At 43.0% G+C, this 19,466-nt stretch overlaps 1 protein-coding gene across 1 annotated transcript; it reads left to right on the top strand.

Annotated features, from left to right (window-relative positions):
- The first annotated feature begins 629 nt into the window (after positions 1 to 629).
- CD28 (CD28 molecule) lies at positions 630 to 13,290 on the top strand. The gene is made up of 4 exons (NM_205311.3): positions 630 to 802; positions 7,806 to 8,159; positions 8,385 to 8,503; positions 12,672 to 13,290. The coding sequence occupies exons 1-4, from the start codon at positions 649 to 651 to the stop codon at positions 12,810 to 12,812; spliced, it is 768 nt and encodes a 255-aa protein (NP_990642.2). The 5' UTR covers positions 630 to 648; the 3' UTR covers positions 12,813 to 13,290.
- The last annotated feature ends 6,176 nt before the right edge of the window (positions 13,291 to 19,466 follow it).

Below are 19,466 nucleotides of genomic sequence, written 5' to 3'. Positions count from 1 at the left end.
CAGGATTTTTTTCAAAATGGAAAGGTATGGCAGATCAACTACTTCTTGCACTGGTTAGTCTGCATTTAGGTGATAAGCTGACACAGAAAACTGAAAATGCACAAATCGAAATCACTTCTCTCATGATACATTGGCATTCCTGGGCTTAGGAGCAGGTAGGAGCAAAACAGCAAGCCAATGAGAGGAAGAGTTCCATCTCTCCTCTGCTCCTAAGAGTGAGGAGAGATGGAACTCACTGAGTGTAGTTTCCTTAGGGGCCAAGCTTGGCCAGCAGGAACACAGAAACTGCTGTTTGTACTTTCCATGGTGATGGGAACAGTGTATTCCTATCTGTGCTCTTGGTAAAAGGAGCATTTCACCACTAGGGAAGTCCATTTCTCCCTCTGATGGGAGCAGCCCCGTGAAGCCCCAAGCATAAGTACATATCTTGCAACAGAGAGAGAAGGTGGGCACACCCACATTTCAGAGGGTGGGCTTCTACTGCCTCATAGGCATTACTGAATGCTGCAGAGGCACAGAGGAGCCTTCCCAAGGTTGAAGCCATCAAACAGCCGAGCTTCCTGTTTGAACGTTGCCGTTGTGGTGGTTTCACTCTGCTGTACATCACGTGCCACGCAGGGAGGAGGAGAGAAGCTGTGTGAGCTGGTGATGGTGCAGCTTGCCCTGTGGGGACGCCTGTGGCGCGAAGCCCTGGGGGGCTCGGCAGTGCCTGGACGGTGGGCACAAGGCCGCAGGCCCACCATCGTCACCATGCTGGGGATCCTCGTGGTGCTCTGCCTCATCCCTGCTGCAGATGTAACAGGTAACAGAAAAAATGTGATTGTTTCCATGATTTTTCAATATTTGCATCACAGGAGAGGGGAGACAGTCTTGTATAGATCTGGATTAGTTTTGCAGAAATTATGCTGTATATGAACATGAGAGAAGAGACAAAGCATGCTACTGAGACTGCTTATAGATCAACTCGGTATAACTAGGAGGTTGATTTTTTTCTCCCCTGAGTATCCCTCCTAGACAAGACTCAAGAGATATCTATTTAATCTGCCATCTCTTCAGATGCATTTGGAAACTGCTTATTTAGAAGGAGTTTATTTCACCTTCCCCTAGCCTGCACAGACTGTTCTTTGTGGCTTGCAACATCTGCTGGGGGGGATCTGAGCAAAGCTGGTGCCTGTGCCCTCTGGGGCTACCTCCAAACCTGCTGTGGTCAGCCCTATGTCCCATCGTGGGCCAGCTCAGTGTGATGGGCTGCAGAGCTGAGCCCACCCGAACTCCCATAGCATCAACAAGTGAAAGGAACAACAGTAGAGCTGCTTACTGAGCTCAAAGTTGGGAGGATCGGAATTGCCGACTATCTGATTTTTGTGCTGTTTAGTAGTTTATTAACTAGATACTTTGCTTCTTTCTGAAAATATTTTTGACAACACAGATGTCTATTTGTGATTTAGAAATCCAGAGTCATAGTAAATCTTTCTGAATCTTCAGTTGTCTGGCTGCTGTCTTTTGCTGATGCAGTGTTAGTGCGTTCAGAGCTACCATGTCTTTCCAAGGAGTACATCAAAATGCAAAACAAGGCAAAGGGTGATGGGTTTTGCTAGCATAATCTTGACAATTTGTCAAATCACTAACTTGTGAACTGTTGTTATTTGGTCTCCTTCAAATATCAGTGTCTTGTATTTTATGAGGAATTTACAGATAGGAACAAAAATCTGTTTTCCAGTACAAATCTTTCACCTATAGAATATCTTTAAAGAGTTGCTTTTCCTAATACAAGAGATAAAACTCATTATATTTTTTCCTAAATTGCATGTTGCTTTTCTGTAGTTCTAGTCCTCATGAAAGGCATTGTGATTTGCATGAAGCCTTGATCTATATTTCTTTAAGAGATGATAGGCTCTTTCTTCCTTGTCCTTTTCGCATTTTCACAATTCTCTGCTTGCAAAATCGTAATTACTTCCACAGCAGGCCACTGGGTTGTCTGAGAAGACAATAATTCCAGGAGGGGATGGGTAGCAGTGATAAGTTAGCAGTTTAAAAACCATTTCCATGAGGAGTGAACATCTTTTAAACAACTCTTTTGAATTGCAAGAAAATACAGTGTGTGTTTATCAGACACCAGGGTTATGTCATGATTCTCTAGACATCCATACACTTGCTTTGGGTTAAGAACTTGAATTTCTCCAGCAGCTTCATTGAAGCTGTTCAATTGCTTGACGAGAACCATGAGTTAGCTTACTTTTCAGGGCTTTCGCTTATTTCCATGTCCCTTCGTTTTGATCCTGAGATGAATGATCCTTGCTACACAGACAACGTTAGGGCAAGTCAAAGCCCTGCAGAACTTCCTCAAACCACAAAATGTACTTTGTTCTGGTGAAGACAACTGAATCCATCCTGTTGTGCTTTTGTTAGCAAGTTGTTTTAATTGTGGAACTGTAAAACTGGGAAGAGACTTACAAGATTGGATTGCTTCTTCCCTGTTCTCAGTAGTATTGATGTTTACAAAACCTGTCCCTCTCCACCCTCATCGTCCATTTTCTGTCAGCTAAATAACTATGTTGTTACACTCTGCTAGAGAGGCTGCTAAATACTTGGCTATCTGTTTATTTTGTGAAATAAAGCTATGTAAGAATGTTCCCACTGCAGAGGACCCCAAATGACCTCATCCTTTCAGTGCTTGCATAACATCCTGGCTGGTGTTAAAATCAATCTCTGGGTGCTAAAATCACCGTCAAACCCACTAAGGTTACCAGAATGCAGAATGCAAGGTTAGCTGAGATTAGGATGACATCAACAAATTCTGGCTCAAAAATATCACAAACAGACAAGAGAAACCCCTGTGCTCAAACTGAGTTTAATTTCAGCAAGAGTACTTTGCTTGGTGCAGCATTTGCATGAATGGGAGAAAGGTTAGTACAAAGCCAGTCTGTCACATTAGGAAGGGTAGATCCCTCTGGCTCTACAGATAGACACAGCACTGGGTCACCTAAAACTGAAGTAACAGAGGAAGACTCTTGCACCTGGGAAAGAGTAAAGGCAACTGAACAACAAACCAGCAGCTGAAGAAACAAACAGCTTTGTTTATAACATAGCTGTGTGTCTTTCCACTCGTGGGTTAAATAAGCTCCTTCCAGGTTTTCCTCTCCACCCCCCCTGGCAGGGACTTAAGTGGGCTGTTTCTTTACTGTGCTTAGAGAAATCCCAACTTATCCCTGATTCCTTGCTCTGGCAAATAGTTGCCTGAAGCCAACTGGCATGAAAAAGAAAGAGAGTACAAAATATTTTTAACAGAATATTTTTTTCCAATAACTGATAATGATTCATGGAAGGTTCTGGAAAAAAAAAAAAAAACCTTCAAAATAGTTAGTTTCCATACTCTGTCATCTTTATTTCACTTTCTTGACAAAAAAAAAAAAAAAAAAAAAAAAAAGAAAAAAGAAAGAAAGAAAGAAAGAAAGAAAAAACCTTCAATGGAGCTTCGCTTGCATCAAGGGTCTGTGATTGGAGAGCTAGTGTTTTTCAGATAATATATACGGATTGGACCTCTTTCATCATGCAAAAAACCCCCCACTTGTGATTATAAGATATGATGAGCATGATGACAACATACAGAAAAGCTTAACAGAGATCTTGCACACTGTTGCTTATAAAATAAACAACCTTGAGAAGGTTTGCAGCATGTGCACACTGATTGAAATGTTCTTACATTTTTAGACATTACAAACCTTTGAAACTGGACAATGATTTTCATAACTGCTATTTGCTGCCTGAGGCCAAGACATAGATATTTATTACTATATAGCATGACTGAAGACAGCTCTGGAAACAGCAGTTATAACCCTATTTAGGGGAAAATGTACACTATTGGAAACACATACTGGATGTTTCAGAGTTTCGCTATTTTCATAAACCCAAAGAGACATGAGAAAAACTGTCTTTGTGAAGGCAAAGGCAGCTTCAGCTCAAGTTTGCTCAGAATGGTCCAGATCCTACTAATAATATACTCTAATCCTATTCAGATCAGAAATCAAGTATGGGTTGTTTGGCCTTACTTTGTTTTCCCCGCAAAACTAATATATATTTTGGCAAGACTGACTTTCTTCAGTTTGAGAAACCTGCAAGCTTGGAGAAGCAGGATAACAGCAGGGCCTGACATGCCTGTGGGGTGAGCTTGCCTTGCCTCAGCCCTGCCCTGTTCAGAGTGCTAATTAGTTCCTATAAATAGAAAACAAAACACCTTCAATCAATTCAGATTTTACATGGTAGAGCCACTTTGAAAAGCAGATTTGGTTTAAGTTTGGCTTAAACAAATCACTTAGGAGCAGCCCTTATTTAACGATCCACAAATAAAGTTTTTCCCACTGTTTAGCTATCTCAGCACCAACAGTATGGGGCTGGGTCATCAACAATCAGCTGGCATGGTGAGGCAAGCAGACTGGCTCAGAAAGCCAAGGCATAAGGTGAAGGAAACTATTTTTTTGGTGGATGCATCGAAAGAGTTTGTTTGCCAATAAGAAAAATATGATGGCAGGGACATACATAGTCCAGAGCTGTAATTAAATAGTGGAACTCATGATGTGAAGCTATGTGCTACTATACACCTGGAATCCAGACTTGCAAAAGTTCAAAGTAAGTCTCCGGGTTCTGCAGAAGAGTTTAAACAACATCTGTAGGTGGTCCCTCAGTGACACTATTCTCAGTGTTATCTTTCCTCTGGACATAGTGATCTGATCACGCTATATGGTAAATGTCCATCTGTTTTTCTACAAGTACTTGCAGTGATAAACAGGTATTTATTTGTAAGTACCTACAGTGAAAAACAAGCATTTTTTTTCTGAGCCATAGTACTTCTGCAACTATCTCTTCAAGGATACCTGTTCTGGATATAAACTAGGAAACAGAAAACCCCCTTCTGAAGGTGTATGCAGCTCCTGCAGTAACCAGGGTTGTCGGGGTGGGCACTGGGGAGTGAAAATCAGAACAATTCTGTCTCAAGTGAGATGCTTTGAATTCTGCTTTTCTAACCAAAGAACAATTCCACTGCAGACTTGTACCTTCCCACTTGGGCCAAATATTGATTTTCTAGAAGAAAAAAATATGATCAAATAGCATGTCTAAAGAGGCCGAATGCAAACCTCACCCCTTACTCGAATGCCTTATAGGCCTCTGTGAGAGCTTTTGTTGAAAAATGCTGATTCAATGAAACTGAAATATTTTGCTGAAATGTCTTCACTTTGATGAAAGTCCAACATAGGCAGCACCTTCAGTAGGAACCAGCCTTGTCTGCTGTTACTGCCAGCCTGCTCTGGGATTCCAAGATCTTGGGGTCTTTGTACTGGAAAGAATGGAAATGCTCACTCTTCACCTAAACAAAAAGTTTCACAGTGTTTGGGTTCCCTGCAAACATGAGATTTCTGAGCTGCGATAAGCTCTGCTGCAACCCTCAAGTTAGCTACTCTGAACAGAGAGACATGAGGAGGTTGGGCCGCAAACTTCTTTGCTAAAGATTCCCTGTCTCATATCTTCCTGCTCTCATGAGAAGAAAAGGCTGGTAAACACGACTTTTGGTGAGAAAATGAACAACTTCGGCAGTTTCATGGGCTGGGCTGGTTCTTGGAGAACCTGTTGGGCATGGTTTGTTTTTACTGCCCACACCCTGCGACTGGTCCTGACCAACTCACATATCTCTGTGTGTTCACTCCCTGTTCCAGTCTCGTGCATTTCAAGTCTTACAATTATTGTTGTGCCGGGGTATACCTTAGCAGAGGGCTTCTGGCTCAACTTCCCAATAGGCCAACAAGAGGCTGATGAGGGAAACCCGGCATGTACTTCACTTTGGTAGCCTTTGGGAAGCTGAGGAGCAACAGGTCTGCAGACTCTTTTACCAGCTTACAGATGAGTAGAGCTGCTGGGAATTTTTCAGCTTCAGAGTGGTGGGAGAATCAGAGGTGTCTGGGGAATGGCAGTTCATTAGGAAAATTTCTAACAACCACAAATACATTTCAGAAGAATGAGGGAAAGAGTGTAGGATAACCAGATGGAGCCAAGGTTTTCACTCTGAATTTGTTAGACCCACACTCAAGTCCAGCTTCTGTTTTGATTCAGAGCAAGGATTACATCCAAATCTCCCATGTCCCTGTGAATGCTATGATCACCATGTAAGTTCACCATCTTCACTCGCAGCTCTCATAATGAAAGCTATGCAAAAAGAAATAGTTTCGAAATGGAAAACATGGCTTCACAACACCTGTGGATATACTTGGTAGTATCTGGTGTGGATATTTTCTGGATCTATGTAAATAGCATGTCAACTGTATGAATGCATTTGTTTTATATGCCTTTTTGGTTTGTATCTGTCTCTGAAAGCAGAGCATATGACTAGACCATATGACTTAAGTGGCCTCTTTCAAGCTAATGTTCCTGCAGCCCTCTAGAAACCCAGGCTCCCAACAGCCTTAAGGGAGGCATGCTTAAGTTCTTAACCTGAAACTGAGCATGGAAATAAACTTGTGTGCCCTTCATTCCAAAAGAGTGTCCTCCCAAGAAGCCAGGGTGGTCCCTCTTCATGTGCATCTAGGAGCACGTGAAATGCAGCCATGTAGTCCTAAATACTATATATATTGAGACACTTGTTTCCTAGGCACTGTGAATCTGACCCCCTTCCTGATCTATTTTCCTTATTATCCTCTTAAAGTATTGTCACATGGATTAAGTAGAACGAATGCAGGTTTTACAGAAGATTTTGGAGAGACATACAGTTGTCATTGTCTCAACCACAGTAATACTCTGTGATCCATCAAAGGCTGCTAAGAACTCCTGCGAGCTGAACTTGCATGGAGACATATGCAATGACATACATACACAAAAGCACTGTCCTTGCTTCTGGCAAGTTCCTAGCTTAAGAACCAAAACCCTCTTCCTCTTATTTACAGGTCACCATTTGAAAAGCCTCATTTGTACAGGGTAGATCTTCTGGAAGCAGTTGTCTTTCTGTACAGTCTGTGCAGCGGTTTATTGTTTGGCAGTTAGTAGCACAGAGTTCTACATGTCAGAAAACACTTTCTGTTTATGTAACAGTTTGGTCAATCCAAACTGAATTGTATCTTCACATGACATGCTTTTTTACAGGCCATTCAAGTGCTAGGTGATAATATGGTGTCAGATTAGTCAGCCTAAGTCCTTTGAGTGATTAAGAATCTGCTACAGCTGCTAGCTAGATAAATGACTTTTTTAAAATTAAAATTATACCAGTTCTTGCTTTTAGTGCTTCTTGTCCAAGGGCCAAATACTTTAAAAAATTCAGCAAATTCCACCTGCAAACTTTTCAAATCTGTCCTTTAATTAAAAAGCAAAGGCAAGCAATTCTCTTACCTGATTACTTAACTGAGCATTTAGTTCATGGCATTCTCACTCCAGAATGCTTCCTGGCAATCTGCATGCTAAGGAAGGGGTAGACTAAGGTGGCCTTACACGTGCATACATACTAACAAACAAAGTAGTCTTGTGACCCTTGACTTTAAATCTTAATCACATGGGCCACTTTCTCTCATAGTTCTGACTCTGTGGAAAAACACCCTCAACCTCACAGTCTCCCCTGGTAGCAATGAAATTACTTATATATAGAGAGAGGAGAGCTGCAGTCAGAGCTTCTGTGAGAAACTGCTTCTGCAGCATGGTGTTACGTCCTGCCTAGCAGGGAGCACCAGCAGAGAAGAAGAGACATGGAGACAAGATGTACAGGAGGATGTGTGGTTCTCACGTCTCTTAATATATCTCGCAAACAAGTGTTTTTCTTCCCTCCCTTCCAGAAAACAAGATTCTAGTGGCTCAGCGTCCTTTGCTCATTGTAGCCAACAGAACAGCAACTCTAGTCTGCAACTACACATACAATGGAACAGGGAAAGAATTTCGAGCCTCGCTGCACAAAGGAACAGACAGTGCAGTCGAAGTCTGCTTTATTTCATGGAACATGACCAAAATTAACAGTAATTCAAATAAGGAATTCAACTGTCGGGGGATTCATGATAAGGACAAAGTAATCTTCAATCTTTGGAATATGAGTGCCAGCCAAACTGACATCTACTTCTGCAAAATCGAGGCCATGTATCCACCTCCATATGTCTATAATGAGAAGAGCAATGGGACTGTCATTCATGTCAGAGGTAAGCTGAGAACCTGCACACCAGTACCCTCCCTCTACAGGCTCCCTGTGTTTTGGATTGAGGCAACAAAAATAGCTGGGTTGCCTCTTAAAATGAAATTCCTGCTCGTGATTTCTTAAGAAAGACATCTTAAGCAGGTGTATGATAAGATCAATACAGATGGTGTGTTGGAATAAGGAGTAAACAAGCTTTGAACTGCTTAAAGTTTTCTTGTTTGTTTTAAAGAGACACCCATCCAAACACAAGAACCTGAATCTGCAACTTCTTACTGGGTCATGGTGGCAGTGACGGGACTTCTTGGTTTCTACAGTATGCTTATAACTGCAGTCTTTATAATCTACCGGGTAAGAAACTGTTATGCTTTGCTTTATGTGCTTTTTGTCCCTACGTGCTCTTCATCTCTCATGCTATTCCTACTACAGTTGCCACAAATCCACTGATATCCCTCACATTAGGATCACAGTGCTTCTTCAGTCCAGCTACGTATGCACACCTGTGCTATGCCCCAAGAAAGCTGAAAGACCAGATGCTCTCCAGATAAGCAGCCAGCCTCTTTAATAAAGTCCTAAGGCAATGTCCAACACCTCAGCAAAACTGGGACACAATCTCCAGTTCCAACCAGTTCTCCCTGTCAGGGAAATATCTCTTGACAAGCACTCCTGCCAAACCCCTTTGAGACTATTCTGATGGGAGGAGCTTGCACACAGTAAAACAATCTTCAGGGAATCCTCAATTGGCCCCAAACCATCCACACTGTTGTCTTGTGCCCATGCAGCAATTCCCTCTCGTACACACTGTTTCTGACAGCTTGATTTCAAGAGAATAGGGGCACCAGTGCCTTGGTAGTATATTTACCCTAAGAAAGCAGAGAGAGTCTTGCAGTTCTTTATTTTTTTTGCTTTCTAATTCCTCTGGAGATTTGTCTGGCCCAGGCTGCATCCAGTCCAGCTTGGTTCAGTACACAGCCCTGCTGGAGTAGGGAAAGCACAAAGTGCAATGCAGAGGCAGCAGAATGCCACCTTCCAGCACAAGCCTTGGGGTCACTATCTCCCAGGAATGATTTCACACTTTCTGCTCCACACTGGAAAGACTTGAAATGTGACCACAGAGCATTCTGTTCCTTGCACTCTGTCTCTCCTTGTATCTCCACCATGAAATAGTGTCCTTCAAAACATTATGAGGCAGTCTGTATAAAGGGAGCAGTCTCTCTGACAGGCTACATGCTGCACGTACACAGAAAAACACGCTACTAGCTGAAGCTTGAACTTTGTTAACTGTTTCACAAAAATACACTTGTTCAATATATACATATTTCTAATGGTAAACAATCAAATTGGACATTGTCAGAGGAAAATATAAAGGTAGGTGAAGTGGTTCCTCTTAGCGCCTTGCTATAGAAACTGATAGGAGAGCTGTGAGAGGATTACAGCAAACAGCTGCTGGTGTTACCATGCTGTGCTACTGTAGCTGTGCCTGGATGAGATACTATAGCTTCCGATCTATCCTTTAGAATCTGAAACCATTTTCCCTCTGTTATTTTAGCTTGGTACCCAATGGCTATGCACTGCACTACTAAGATGTTTGCTCCCAGCAAGACTGACAAGGCTGCACTGTGATGCGTGCTGCTTGCTGCATCAATTTTACCTGCTGTTATTGCTGCTGGTGCCATTCTCCCGATAACGTGCTCTGAGTGTGGATGTACTTGGAGTGCTGTTGAATGTAAACAAAGCTGCCTAGAAAACACTGTAGATGTTAAAATGAGGTCCTAAAAATGATACTTGACAGCCAAGGCAAGTCTGTTTCACTTGAGTTCCTGAAAGCAACTAAAGCTGTGCTATTTCTTGCAGTTCTGTCTTCCCTGGAGGAAAACTGTTTTCCTCTCCAGAAGCAGATGTATTTCATCCTGGAACAATCCAGAACTCACTCATGCTAGCAAAATGTATTTCTTTTATGAGAAATCACCTCTTAGATTTTAAGAGATGAGTTAAAAATTTTATTATGGATTTAAACACGGACAGAGAAAACTCTTCTATCTAATGATTAAATGCACCAACTGCACTGCATAGCTTAAGTAGCACATAACTTCCATTCAACCCCTTGCATATATATAACATTAACAACAAAAAACTTTAAGTGTCTCAAAGAAATTAACCGCCTCCCTCTGCATGTACAGTGGTTAGACTTCTGATGCAAGCCTTCTCCAGTTCCACAGCATCACATGCATATTGCACTATATATTGCATATAGTATGTATGTACGTGTATGTAAGAAGTTTCTGTTAAAACATTGCAAGAAAAGGTATAATCAGCATTAAGGAAAAAGAATGAAAGCACTTTACCTAGTTCCTGTAAGAAGGCCTTCATCTATGCAAGAACAATAACCTCATGCACAGCCTGCAGGAACCACAGGTTCATACACTGCTGTAGCCACAAACTTCCTCTATGATTATAGGCAAATGATTTCACCCGCCTTCTACTACTGTTGTTCCTGAAGGGGATGCTTCCCATGTCTCACAGGGGCACTGTGAGGCAGGGATTCAACATTGGAAATGAGATTTTTAAGGCTCAGTTAATGAGACAGATAAAAGATTAACAGTAGCTCTGGTTCTTTTGCCCCATGAAGTAATGCCCAGAACAGCATATACATTATGCTTTTCTACTATAAGTGGTAGGCAAGCCATGATACACAGGGACTGCTCCAAAAGTAATGCCTCCTATTTTATTATGTTGGCCCACAATATCAGAGGCAGATGTTGGTGGTATGGCAATAGAGGTTGGACCTTCTCGCCAATATTCCATTTCATTTTGTTGCCATGAGACAGATGGCAGCAGAGGGGCAGTCTGACAAAATGGTGTCTGACATGGAAGTGTATATGAAGCAAAGGTGTGTCACTGAACTCCTCTATGGGGAAAAAAATGCACCCATTGGCATTAATTGACGTCTGCTGAACGTTTCTGGAGACTAAATAGTGGATGGGAGCACTGGGAGGTGGTGAGTTTCAGCAGAGGAAACAGTGACATGAAAGACAAGCCACATTCCGGACAGCAATACACAGCTGTCACACCACAAAATGAAGAGCACTTTGATCAGTTCATCAACATTTGGTGGATTACAAGTAGGGAACTGTGTACAGAGCTGAATATCAGCTTCAGTGCTTTGGAAACAATGGTGGCTATGTAGGAATACTGCAAAGTTTGCACCAGGTGGGTCCCACAAATGCTCACACAGGAACATTAATAACACCATGTGCAAGTTTGTCAGGATCTATTGAAGTAATATGAGGCTGAAGTGGCAGCTTCCTGGGTCACTTCACTACCAGTGATGAGACATGATGACACTGCTATGAGCTGAAGTCAAAATAGTAGTCCATTGAGTGGAGACGTGAATTTTCCAAAGAATAAAGCATTCAAGATGCAGCTCTCTGCAGGTAAAGTGATGTGCACTGTCTTTTGGGGTGGGACAGAGGTGATCCTCTGGATTTCCTGGAACCCAGACAAACCATCAACTCTGACCACTACATCACGACACTGATTAAGCTGTAGACTGGAGCTTCCAGAGTCAGGAGAACAGAGAAGAAGACAACCTTTCTCTTGCAACACAGTAACGCCAGGCCCATTACCAGTTTGAAGACTGCAGAGCACATTTCCCATCTTAGCTGGACTGTCCTAACACACCCACTTGCATAGCTCAATTTTGATGCCTTCTGACTTCCATTTGTTCAGGCCAATAAAAGATGAACTATGTGGGCAACATTTCCTAACAACAACACCATCGTAGTAGCTGTGAAACAGTGTGTCACCTCCACTAGTGCTAACAGTGGTGACTGTGCTGAAAAACAGTGTTTTGCAGCTGAGAATTTGCTCAATCAAATAGTGCTGTTGTGCTATTTGTATGTGTTGTAATTTCCATGGAAATAAACGGAAGGCATTACTTTCAGAGCGACCTACATATACAGTCCAGGCTGATTTTTGCTGCACTTGTTCTGTTCCAGTTAAGCCAATTTCTTTTCCTTCCTAATAAATTAGGGCAATCTTCACTGCTCAAGGCTGTATTGCTTCTGCTGAGTCATTCCCTAGCTGAGAACTTGTGATGAGAGAGATCAGTTTGTATCCTTGGTCTGCAGCCTTCCTTCACCTGGAGAACTGACACTACATCTCTCAGCAGATTAGCTGGAGACTTACATTCAGGTTGGGTTTATTCTATGGATTATTTTATGAGAACGTGTGTTCTTTTGTAACTGTTTTCAAACTGGAGGCTTTCTTATGTGTGCTTCCTTGAACCAACCCAGGACCAGGACTGCCAGCAGCTGATGTGTCTGAAGGTTGGGTGAGATGATTTGTTAACTCAAAGAAGAAAAAATCAAATGCATCATTAACATTTCTCACGTCTTATCACTCAAAAGTTCTCTGCTCTCTTCCCTGACTTTTTTTCCCCCTTCTAGGATGTCCACCACAGGTAGGACAGACTAATTGCAGAAATGGTTTCACGCTTCTCTCACCCCTTCTCCCACAGCAAAAATCCAAGAGGAACAGGTACCGTCAGAGTGACTACATGAATATGACCCCCAGGCATCCACCTCACCAGAAGAACAAGGGCTACCCATCCTATGCACCAACACGAGACTACACTGCATATCGCTCCTGGCAGCCATGATACCCAGCAGCCGAACACCACTATCCTGGTGTGCTTCTAGGCAGTCACCTGCTCTTGGAATGGAAGGACAGCCTGTCATTTCCTCATTGTGTTTGTTACTATTGACCATGGATATCTACACCACAGCAAGTATTGGCTAAACTTCAATATTACTCAAAGATAAAAGATAAAAATGAACATTAAAAAGGGGGGAAATGAAAAAAAAAAGGGATCGTTTTCCATGATGGCTGAAAATGTGGTGTAACTTGTGTTGAGGGTTGTCAGTGAGTGAGAGAGAAGGATGGCACTGGACCTCAGAGCTGGTCTCTTCCTAATGTGTGTGGGTTTTTTTGAGCTGCTGGGAGAACCTGAACCAGAACCAGAACTTCTGACCTTTCCCAACCACTGCTGCCTTAGTCTTAGCCTGTCATTTCTTTTCCTGTATGTCCAATCCTCAGAAACTATTGTTGCTGTGAAATATGGAAAAATGAAAAAAAGAAAAAAATACAAAAAAAAAAAAAAAAAAAAAAAACCAAAACCAAAATGCTTCCCTCTGAGCCCAGAGCACAGTTTGAAGTTTGAGACAAATGTTTGAAAGAGTTGGAAAAGTCAGCCACAACGTAGCCAAGCGATTAGGCTATAGCAAAAGTGGGCTGTCAGGACAAACCAAGATTGAAAGAAAGCTCACATTTAACATGTGAGTCCTTAGATTGTTCACTTTGGGTTTGTAAAGAGCATTTGAAGTCATAACTGAGCTACTCTACAGAGTGAGAAACCAATCCACCCGAAGAAAAAATCAAGACATAGGACTGTGAGAAGGATTTGCTGTGATCATGAAAAGCCCCAGTTCCTGTGTTTGCCTACAGCAAGACAAGATGAAATCATTTGGTGAGCAGTAGAAGACACCAATGTCAAATTTGGAGCAGAGCTTTACCTCATTTGTGAATTTTTGTTTCTATCAATAAGGCGCTTTGCTGAGTCCTCCTGAATTTTCATCCACTTCTTCGGGCACCTATGTTGTACCAGAGCTCCTTTGAGAATCAGGGTCCAGTTATGAGCAACTAAAGACCCCTTGAACTTTTTTTCCCATAAGCAAGCAATGTTTTGGATATGAGAGTGTATACTCAGGTCCTACCACTGTGATCAGCGTCCCCATCTGCTGAGCTGCCTGCAGGGACTGCAGTGCTCTAGGCACTTTGAACTTAGTGCTGACCAAAGGTTATATTTTATCCGAAGGTTCTTCAGAGATGCTCTGTACTGGAGTAGGGTAAAGTCTTCAACAAAAGCCCTTTTCATTCCATTAATTAAGCATGTTTACATAAACAAGGCATCCTAAACTGTAATTGGAGTTGTTTTAGCTTAAAATCCTTTTTCATACAGAGAAGATGAGATGTATTTTATAGGGAGTACTGAATAAACAATTAAATGAAAAATAAATCCATACTTCCACTTTGAAATAAAATTGGGATTGTTCAACATTTACATCCCCCCAAATTGAGATGAGAAGATTCCTTCTCTCTTTGAGGGGAGATGACAAAAATAGAGATGTGGAAGTGTGGCAACCACCTGCTTTGATGTCTTAACCCAAGTAAAGCTTTAAGCACTTCCAAATTGGAAGTTTTATTTGAGTTTGCTGATGAGGCCCCAGGCCATTCATGCAGAGTCACATTACCACGAACTGTGCTTCTAGCAGGTGCTGTGGTCAGATGCTTGCTGTCCCCACCTGGGTGTAACTCTGCCAAGGAGGCCCTGGGTGATACCACAGGCTGCACGGCTGGCCTTGGCATCACCTGAGGCCTTTGCAGGTGAAGAAGAGCTGCACTTGGCCAGCCATGCAGCCCATGGTGGCACTGGCAAGAGAGGCCTACCACTGCCAGCAGCAGTGCTGAGTGTTTGGTACAGGACCACAGTCTCACACCCAGCAGGCTGAGACTGACCCTCCCTGTGCCTTTGCACTGCAGCCGTGTCAGTGAGGAGCATGTACTGGGGTGGAGAGGAAGCAGCCAAGCAGGACCCACACAAATCCCTGCACTGTCCTGGATCGTCCCTCCTCGCTAGCCCTGGCAGCAGGATGCCAGCACCTTGCCGCCTCCCTTCATGCTCTTTGCAGGGAGCTGCAGGCGGATACTGCCCTCTGCCAGGGCACTGCTTTATGTTGCCTGGCTCAACACTATCCACAGTACCCCTGTTGTGTAATGCAACATTAACAAGTGCTCGGATTGTGATACAGTGTGAAAAATCACATCTTCCCGTGCAAATGTAAGGTGAGATTGCGCATGTACGCTGAAATCATAAATGAGGGTCAATGATCTTTGTTTAATCTGGGTATGTATATTTTTACATGCAGATGTATCTGTTTCAGATCTACATTCCTTAGAGTTTTATTATATATTTTGCAGTCTCCCTTTAAAATTATTAAGTGGATATGGTAAATTAAATCTTGAATAAATGCAGTGTGCCTGAGGCTTGTCAGTGGAAATTTTTACTTTCTAAAGCAAATGTGGTATAATTTGTTTTCCTTCCCCTAACACTTTTCTAATCTCCATATTTAAAGTGTATCAATAGCTCCCAAGACATGATACTGGAAAGTAAGACCTGGAATACGTGGGGCTAATATCAGTTCTATTGATTGACCAAAAAGAAAGGGAGATACAGGGAAACATCCTAAATGAATACTGAAAAAAATGAGGTGAATTGGGACAGCAAAAGCCTAAGCCCTATGGCGAAGTGAACACTATCAATATTTTAAAGCATTGTAGTGATACGATTGCAGCTTGCTGGAGATGAGATACCAGTAAATACCTTTTATCCACCACTGTGAGGGACTGAGAGAAATGGTTTGCAGAGAAGCAAGCCAGTTAAGCCTTAAGTCTGGCTCTGCATACGTGGATTAGCATATATGACAAACAGAGCAATCCTAATTTATTCCATCTGGTCTCAGGCACTGAATAACATGCCAGGACAGTCCTGGCTCTCCCTGACCCTGTCTTTGGGGTCTATATGCTGTTTACAGGGTGATGTAACGAGAATCCTCCCTCTGCTGCTGCTCTGAACTTGGAAACTGGCCCTCATGGAGGGCAGTGAGAGATCTATAGGGTTTTCTGCCTTGCAGACAGGGCTTAATACAAATGCAAATATCATCCTGCTGAGCAGTGATTTAATTTTTCATCCCCCTATCCTTCATGTTTGGATCTCAGTGTCAAATGAGCATCTGAATTGCAGTCATTGTAACTGAACAGCAATCAACATATGCTGCAAGGGGTCAACCAAGGGTTGTGCAGCTCCAGTCCCTGCACACTGATTCCTGTTCTGCACGTCTCCAGTGCAGCACAAACCAATGGTCTGACTGTGCTTCACTTCCAGCAGCCAAGCCCCTAGGAGCCCCAGGAGGAATCCTGTGCTATCGTTACGAGTATCTTGAACCTCCACTGCAGGGGTTGTCAGGTTTACTGAAGCCGAAAGTCTTGGGCATCTCTTCTGATTTGAATCCCCCAAATTCCAGTATTCTCCTCTTGTACCAGATGTTTCAGAATGCCTCTTCTTTCTTCTATGGCTGTAAACGTGACCCCTGTGTATCTGTCAAACAATATCACACCTTCCTGCTTTGCATATCATCTCTTCTACTTTCAGTTCTATGCCAGACATAGCATTTCAGAAACTCATCCAGTTTGTTAATCTCTGACATTGTTGTGCAACCTTGCATATGCAGCCGTGGATACTTACTGGCTTCACAGGCTGTATGCCATGTATGCCATGTCTTGTATGCCATGCTCCTCTTCACTGTTGGGGAAGGAGTTGCCACAGGAGATTGGAGCCATGTGGGGATTTGATACTCTCTCATCTTCTGTTTTAAGGATTTGGAGTCTTTGATCTCTTTGATTTTCCCATCATCTTCAGTTTTTCAGTTGTGCCAAACAGCCACATGGGAATCCCACACACCACGTGCTTCCCAAAGGGCATTTAATTTCTGTATGTTTCATTTCCTGTGCATAGCAGGCTTTTGCCTTTAGCCAAGTTCATTGTGCTTGTATGCCTGCCCCGACAGCAGAAGGCACTTTGACTATTGATGATATGTTTGATACTGGCTACAAAATGTTTGAGTTTTAGGAGCACAGAAGTGAATCTGCAGAGCTAAAGGTCAAATCTTTCCACTTTCAGCAAGGCTTTTTCTGTGTGACTGGAAAATAGTTTATTCAAGATGAATCACAGACCAAGACAATTTTGTTAGTCACTCACACTAACCAGAAAACAGGTTAGGTTAATGAGTATAACGGCAGCTTTGTTACGGTCCAATAAAGAGTGGGAAAGCACTAAAAACAGTATTAGGCAGCAAACTGTAGCCAAAGTCAGAGTCTGTAAGGGTCTGTGAGAGGGAAACGTTACTAGCTGCTTATCTTGATGCAGATGGATTGTTCAAAATTAGGCGCTTTTGTTAGAGCATAGCATTGCAGCATGTTACTATTCCAGCCCCAGGGACATTCAGATAGCCTGATGTGGCCAATTTGGCAGACAAAGTATTTGGAGGCTGCCAGTTTTATACAAACCCATTTGCAAAGAGACATAAAGTTGAATGGTGTCAAATTCTTTCTCTTTCTTATTTACTGTATCTCCAGGAGCAGAGCAATGGATCTTTGTTCCCCTGTTTGTTAATAAAAGCAAATCACAGCTTTCTTTTCAGGTCTCATAAACCCTCCAGGGTCACCTCAGGTTTGGGGAGTTGGCTCTGTCTGATTTATTTGACCAATTAAATGACCAGGAGTTTTCAAATGTCACCATTTTCCTAGCTATTATACCATTTTATAGCCACACCATTCCTTCTTCTCACTGTTCTTTCGTTCCTTCAAGGAAACTATTCTGGATCAGGTTGAAATGTTCTAACAGGCTGGAACAACTCTACTTTTTCAGTCAGGAAGGATCACTGCATAACCAGCAGAAACAAAGGGGAAAACAAGCAAATCGTAACAGTACATTTGTATGGAAATTAACATCACGATTGGTTTCAACTTAGTAGGAGGATCAAATGTCCTTTTTACAAAATTCTCAAAGAAAGACGCTTAAGAAATGACGTACCGAGGCACCTGACAGAAAAGAGATTAGGTTGCCAAATGAAATATCCCAAGGCCAGAAGGAAGCTCCTGCCCAGCCTCCTCTGCTCCTGCTATGAAAGAGCCAGCTCGCTTAGCACAGCGGCGCTTAGCACTGCCTACAGGAATGGGGCCCCCTCACTTGGGCACACATACCTGGAAGGTGCAGCCCCCACCCTTATGCCCAGCACGAGGCTGCAGCAAGAGGCCATGGCACTGCCACAGCACATGCTCAGCAGTGATGCTGCAGGCTGAGCGCAAGTGGCAGCCATTGGCAGCCTAACTGCACTACAGCCCAGCGGCATGATGCACCCACGCCAGCGGCACACACGCATCTGTGCAGGATGAGGGAATGCAGGAAGTGGCTGTGCACTGCATCCGTACACAGCCATGAAGGGAAGGGGGCGAAGGCTGAGGCAACACGCATGGGCCAGGCGGGGGTGGATAGTAGCTCAGTTAATGTCTGACAGCCTGGTCAGTGCCCCATTAAATTAGATCACTCTGCTGTTAGTCAGAATGAACTCATTTTCCTGCTATGCTTGCTGCCTGTGACAGCCCCCAGGCTATTTTAATATTCAAACACCAGTGGTCAAGATGAGAGCTGTTGTTTTCTCCTTTGCTAGTGAAAATGATGAAGTAGGCTGCTTGCATTCCTTTCTGGGCTTCTTGACCCAGCCAACTCAAAACTGCCTGGAGAATGGAAATCATTCCTCTCTTTGCATAGCTCCTGATGCAAAGGGGCAGAATGTCAACTTTGGGAGCAATATCCCCAGCTAGCTCTTTTTCTCATTAGCAGCATGCCGAAGTAATGCTAATGTTTTCTCTTAACAGTAGCACATGAAACTATGAAGATACAGAACTGGGCAGCAAGGGAATAGCCACCCTTCCTGCTGCATGCATGCAGCATTGATGCTAATTTCAAGTCCAGTCCCGCGATGGAGCAACCTAGCAACAAAGATGGCAGAAGCAAAAAGGGGTTAATGGAGAAACCACTCTAAAACCACTTTAGTGGAACTCTGGAACGGTCCCTCAGGGAAATTGCAATGAAGAAACCAGCTGCAGTATATGCTGCACAAAACAGACTTCTGCTTCTCCCTGGCCATATACTGGAAATAGCAGCATTAAAAATACCTAGATCTTTCTTGCCTTAATAAGCACTTTCTACAGCACACGCTGCTCTTCACCAATGAGGAACTAGCAGCACTGATGGGGAAAGCCATGCTGGGTCCCATGAACCGTCTGAGGCACAACGTTGAGACCCAGGAAGTTCTTGAAACAAAAGCAGCAAATGATATTCAAATGGCAGTGGCCAAATAAACAGCAGCAGGCTGGAAAGGCAGGACAGCTCTATGGCAGACTGCAGAAACAGTGGAGCTAAGTGACTCCAGGGCTTGTCTCCAGCAGCTAGAGAAATGCATTAGTTTGGACTGTAGCTCCAGTGAATTTCCAATAAAAGCAGTCCTTGGAAGGATGGAGGTTCTGTGCTTATTTCCTGAGATTATTCAAGTTAAACTAACAATGCATATACACTTGATCAAAAAAACGTTTTTAAAACGTCGCTATTTCTGCCTTTTCTCCTTTCTTAACTAAA

The sequence above is a fragment of the Gallus gallus genome, chromosome 7 (assembly GCF_016699485.2).
Source record: "Gallus gallus isolate bGalGal1 chromosome 7, bGalGal1.mat.broiler.GRCg7b, whole genome shotgun sequence".
Lineage (NCBI taxonomy): Eukaryota > Metazoa > Chordata > Aves > Galliformes > Phasianidae > Gallus > Gallus gallus.
This window is presented reverse-complemented; position numbering and strand designations above follow the sequence as displayed.

Bases quoted from the DNA above. Each gene is read 5' to 3' on its own strand.
- CD28 (NM_205311.3), top strand. From the start codon at position 649: ATGGTGCAGCTTGCCCTGTGGGGACGCCTGTGGCGCGAAGCCCTGGGG. The intron at 8,160-8,384 runs GTAAGCTGAGAA...TTTGTTTTAAAG, and splicing joins GACTGTCATTCATGTCAGAG to AGACACCCATCCAAACACAA. The intron at 8,504-12,671 runs GTAAGAAACTGT...CTTCTCCCACAG, and splicing joins CAGTCTTTATAATCTACCGG to CAAAAATCCAAGAGGAACAG.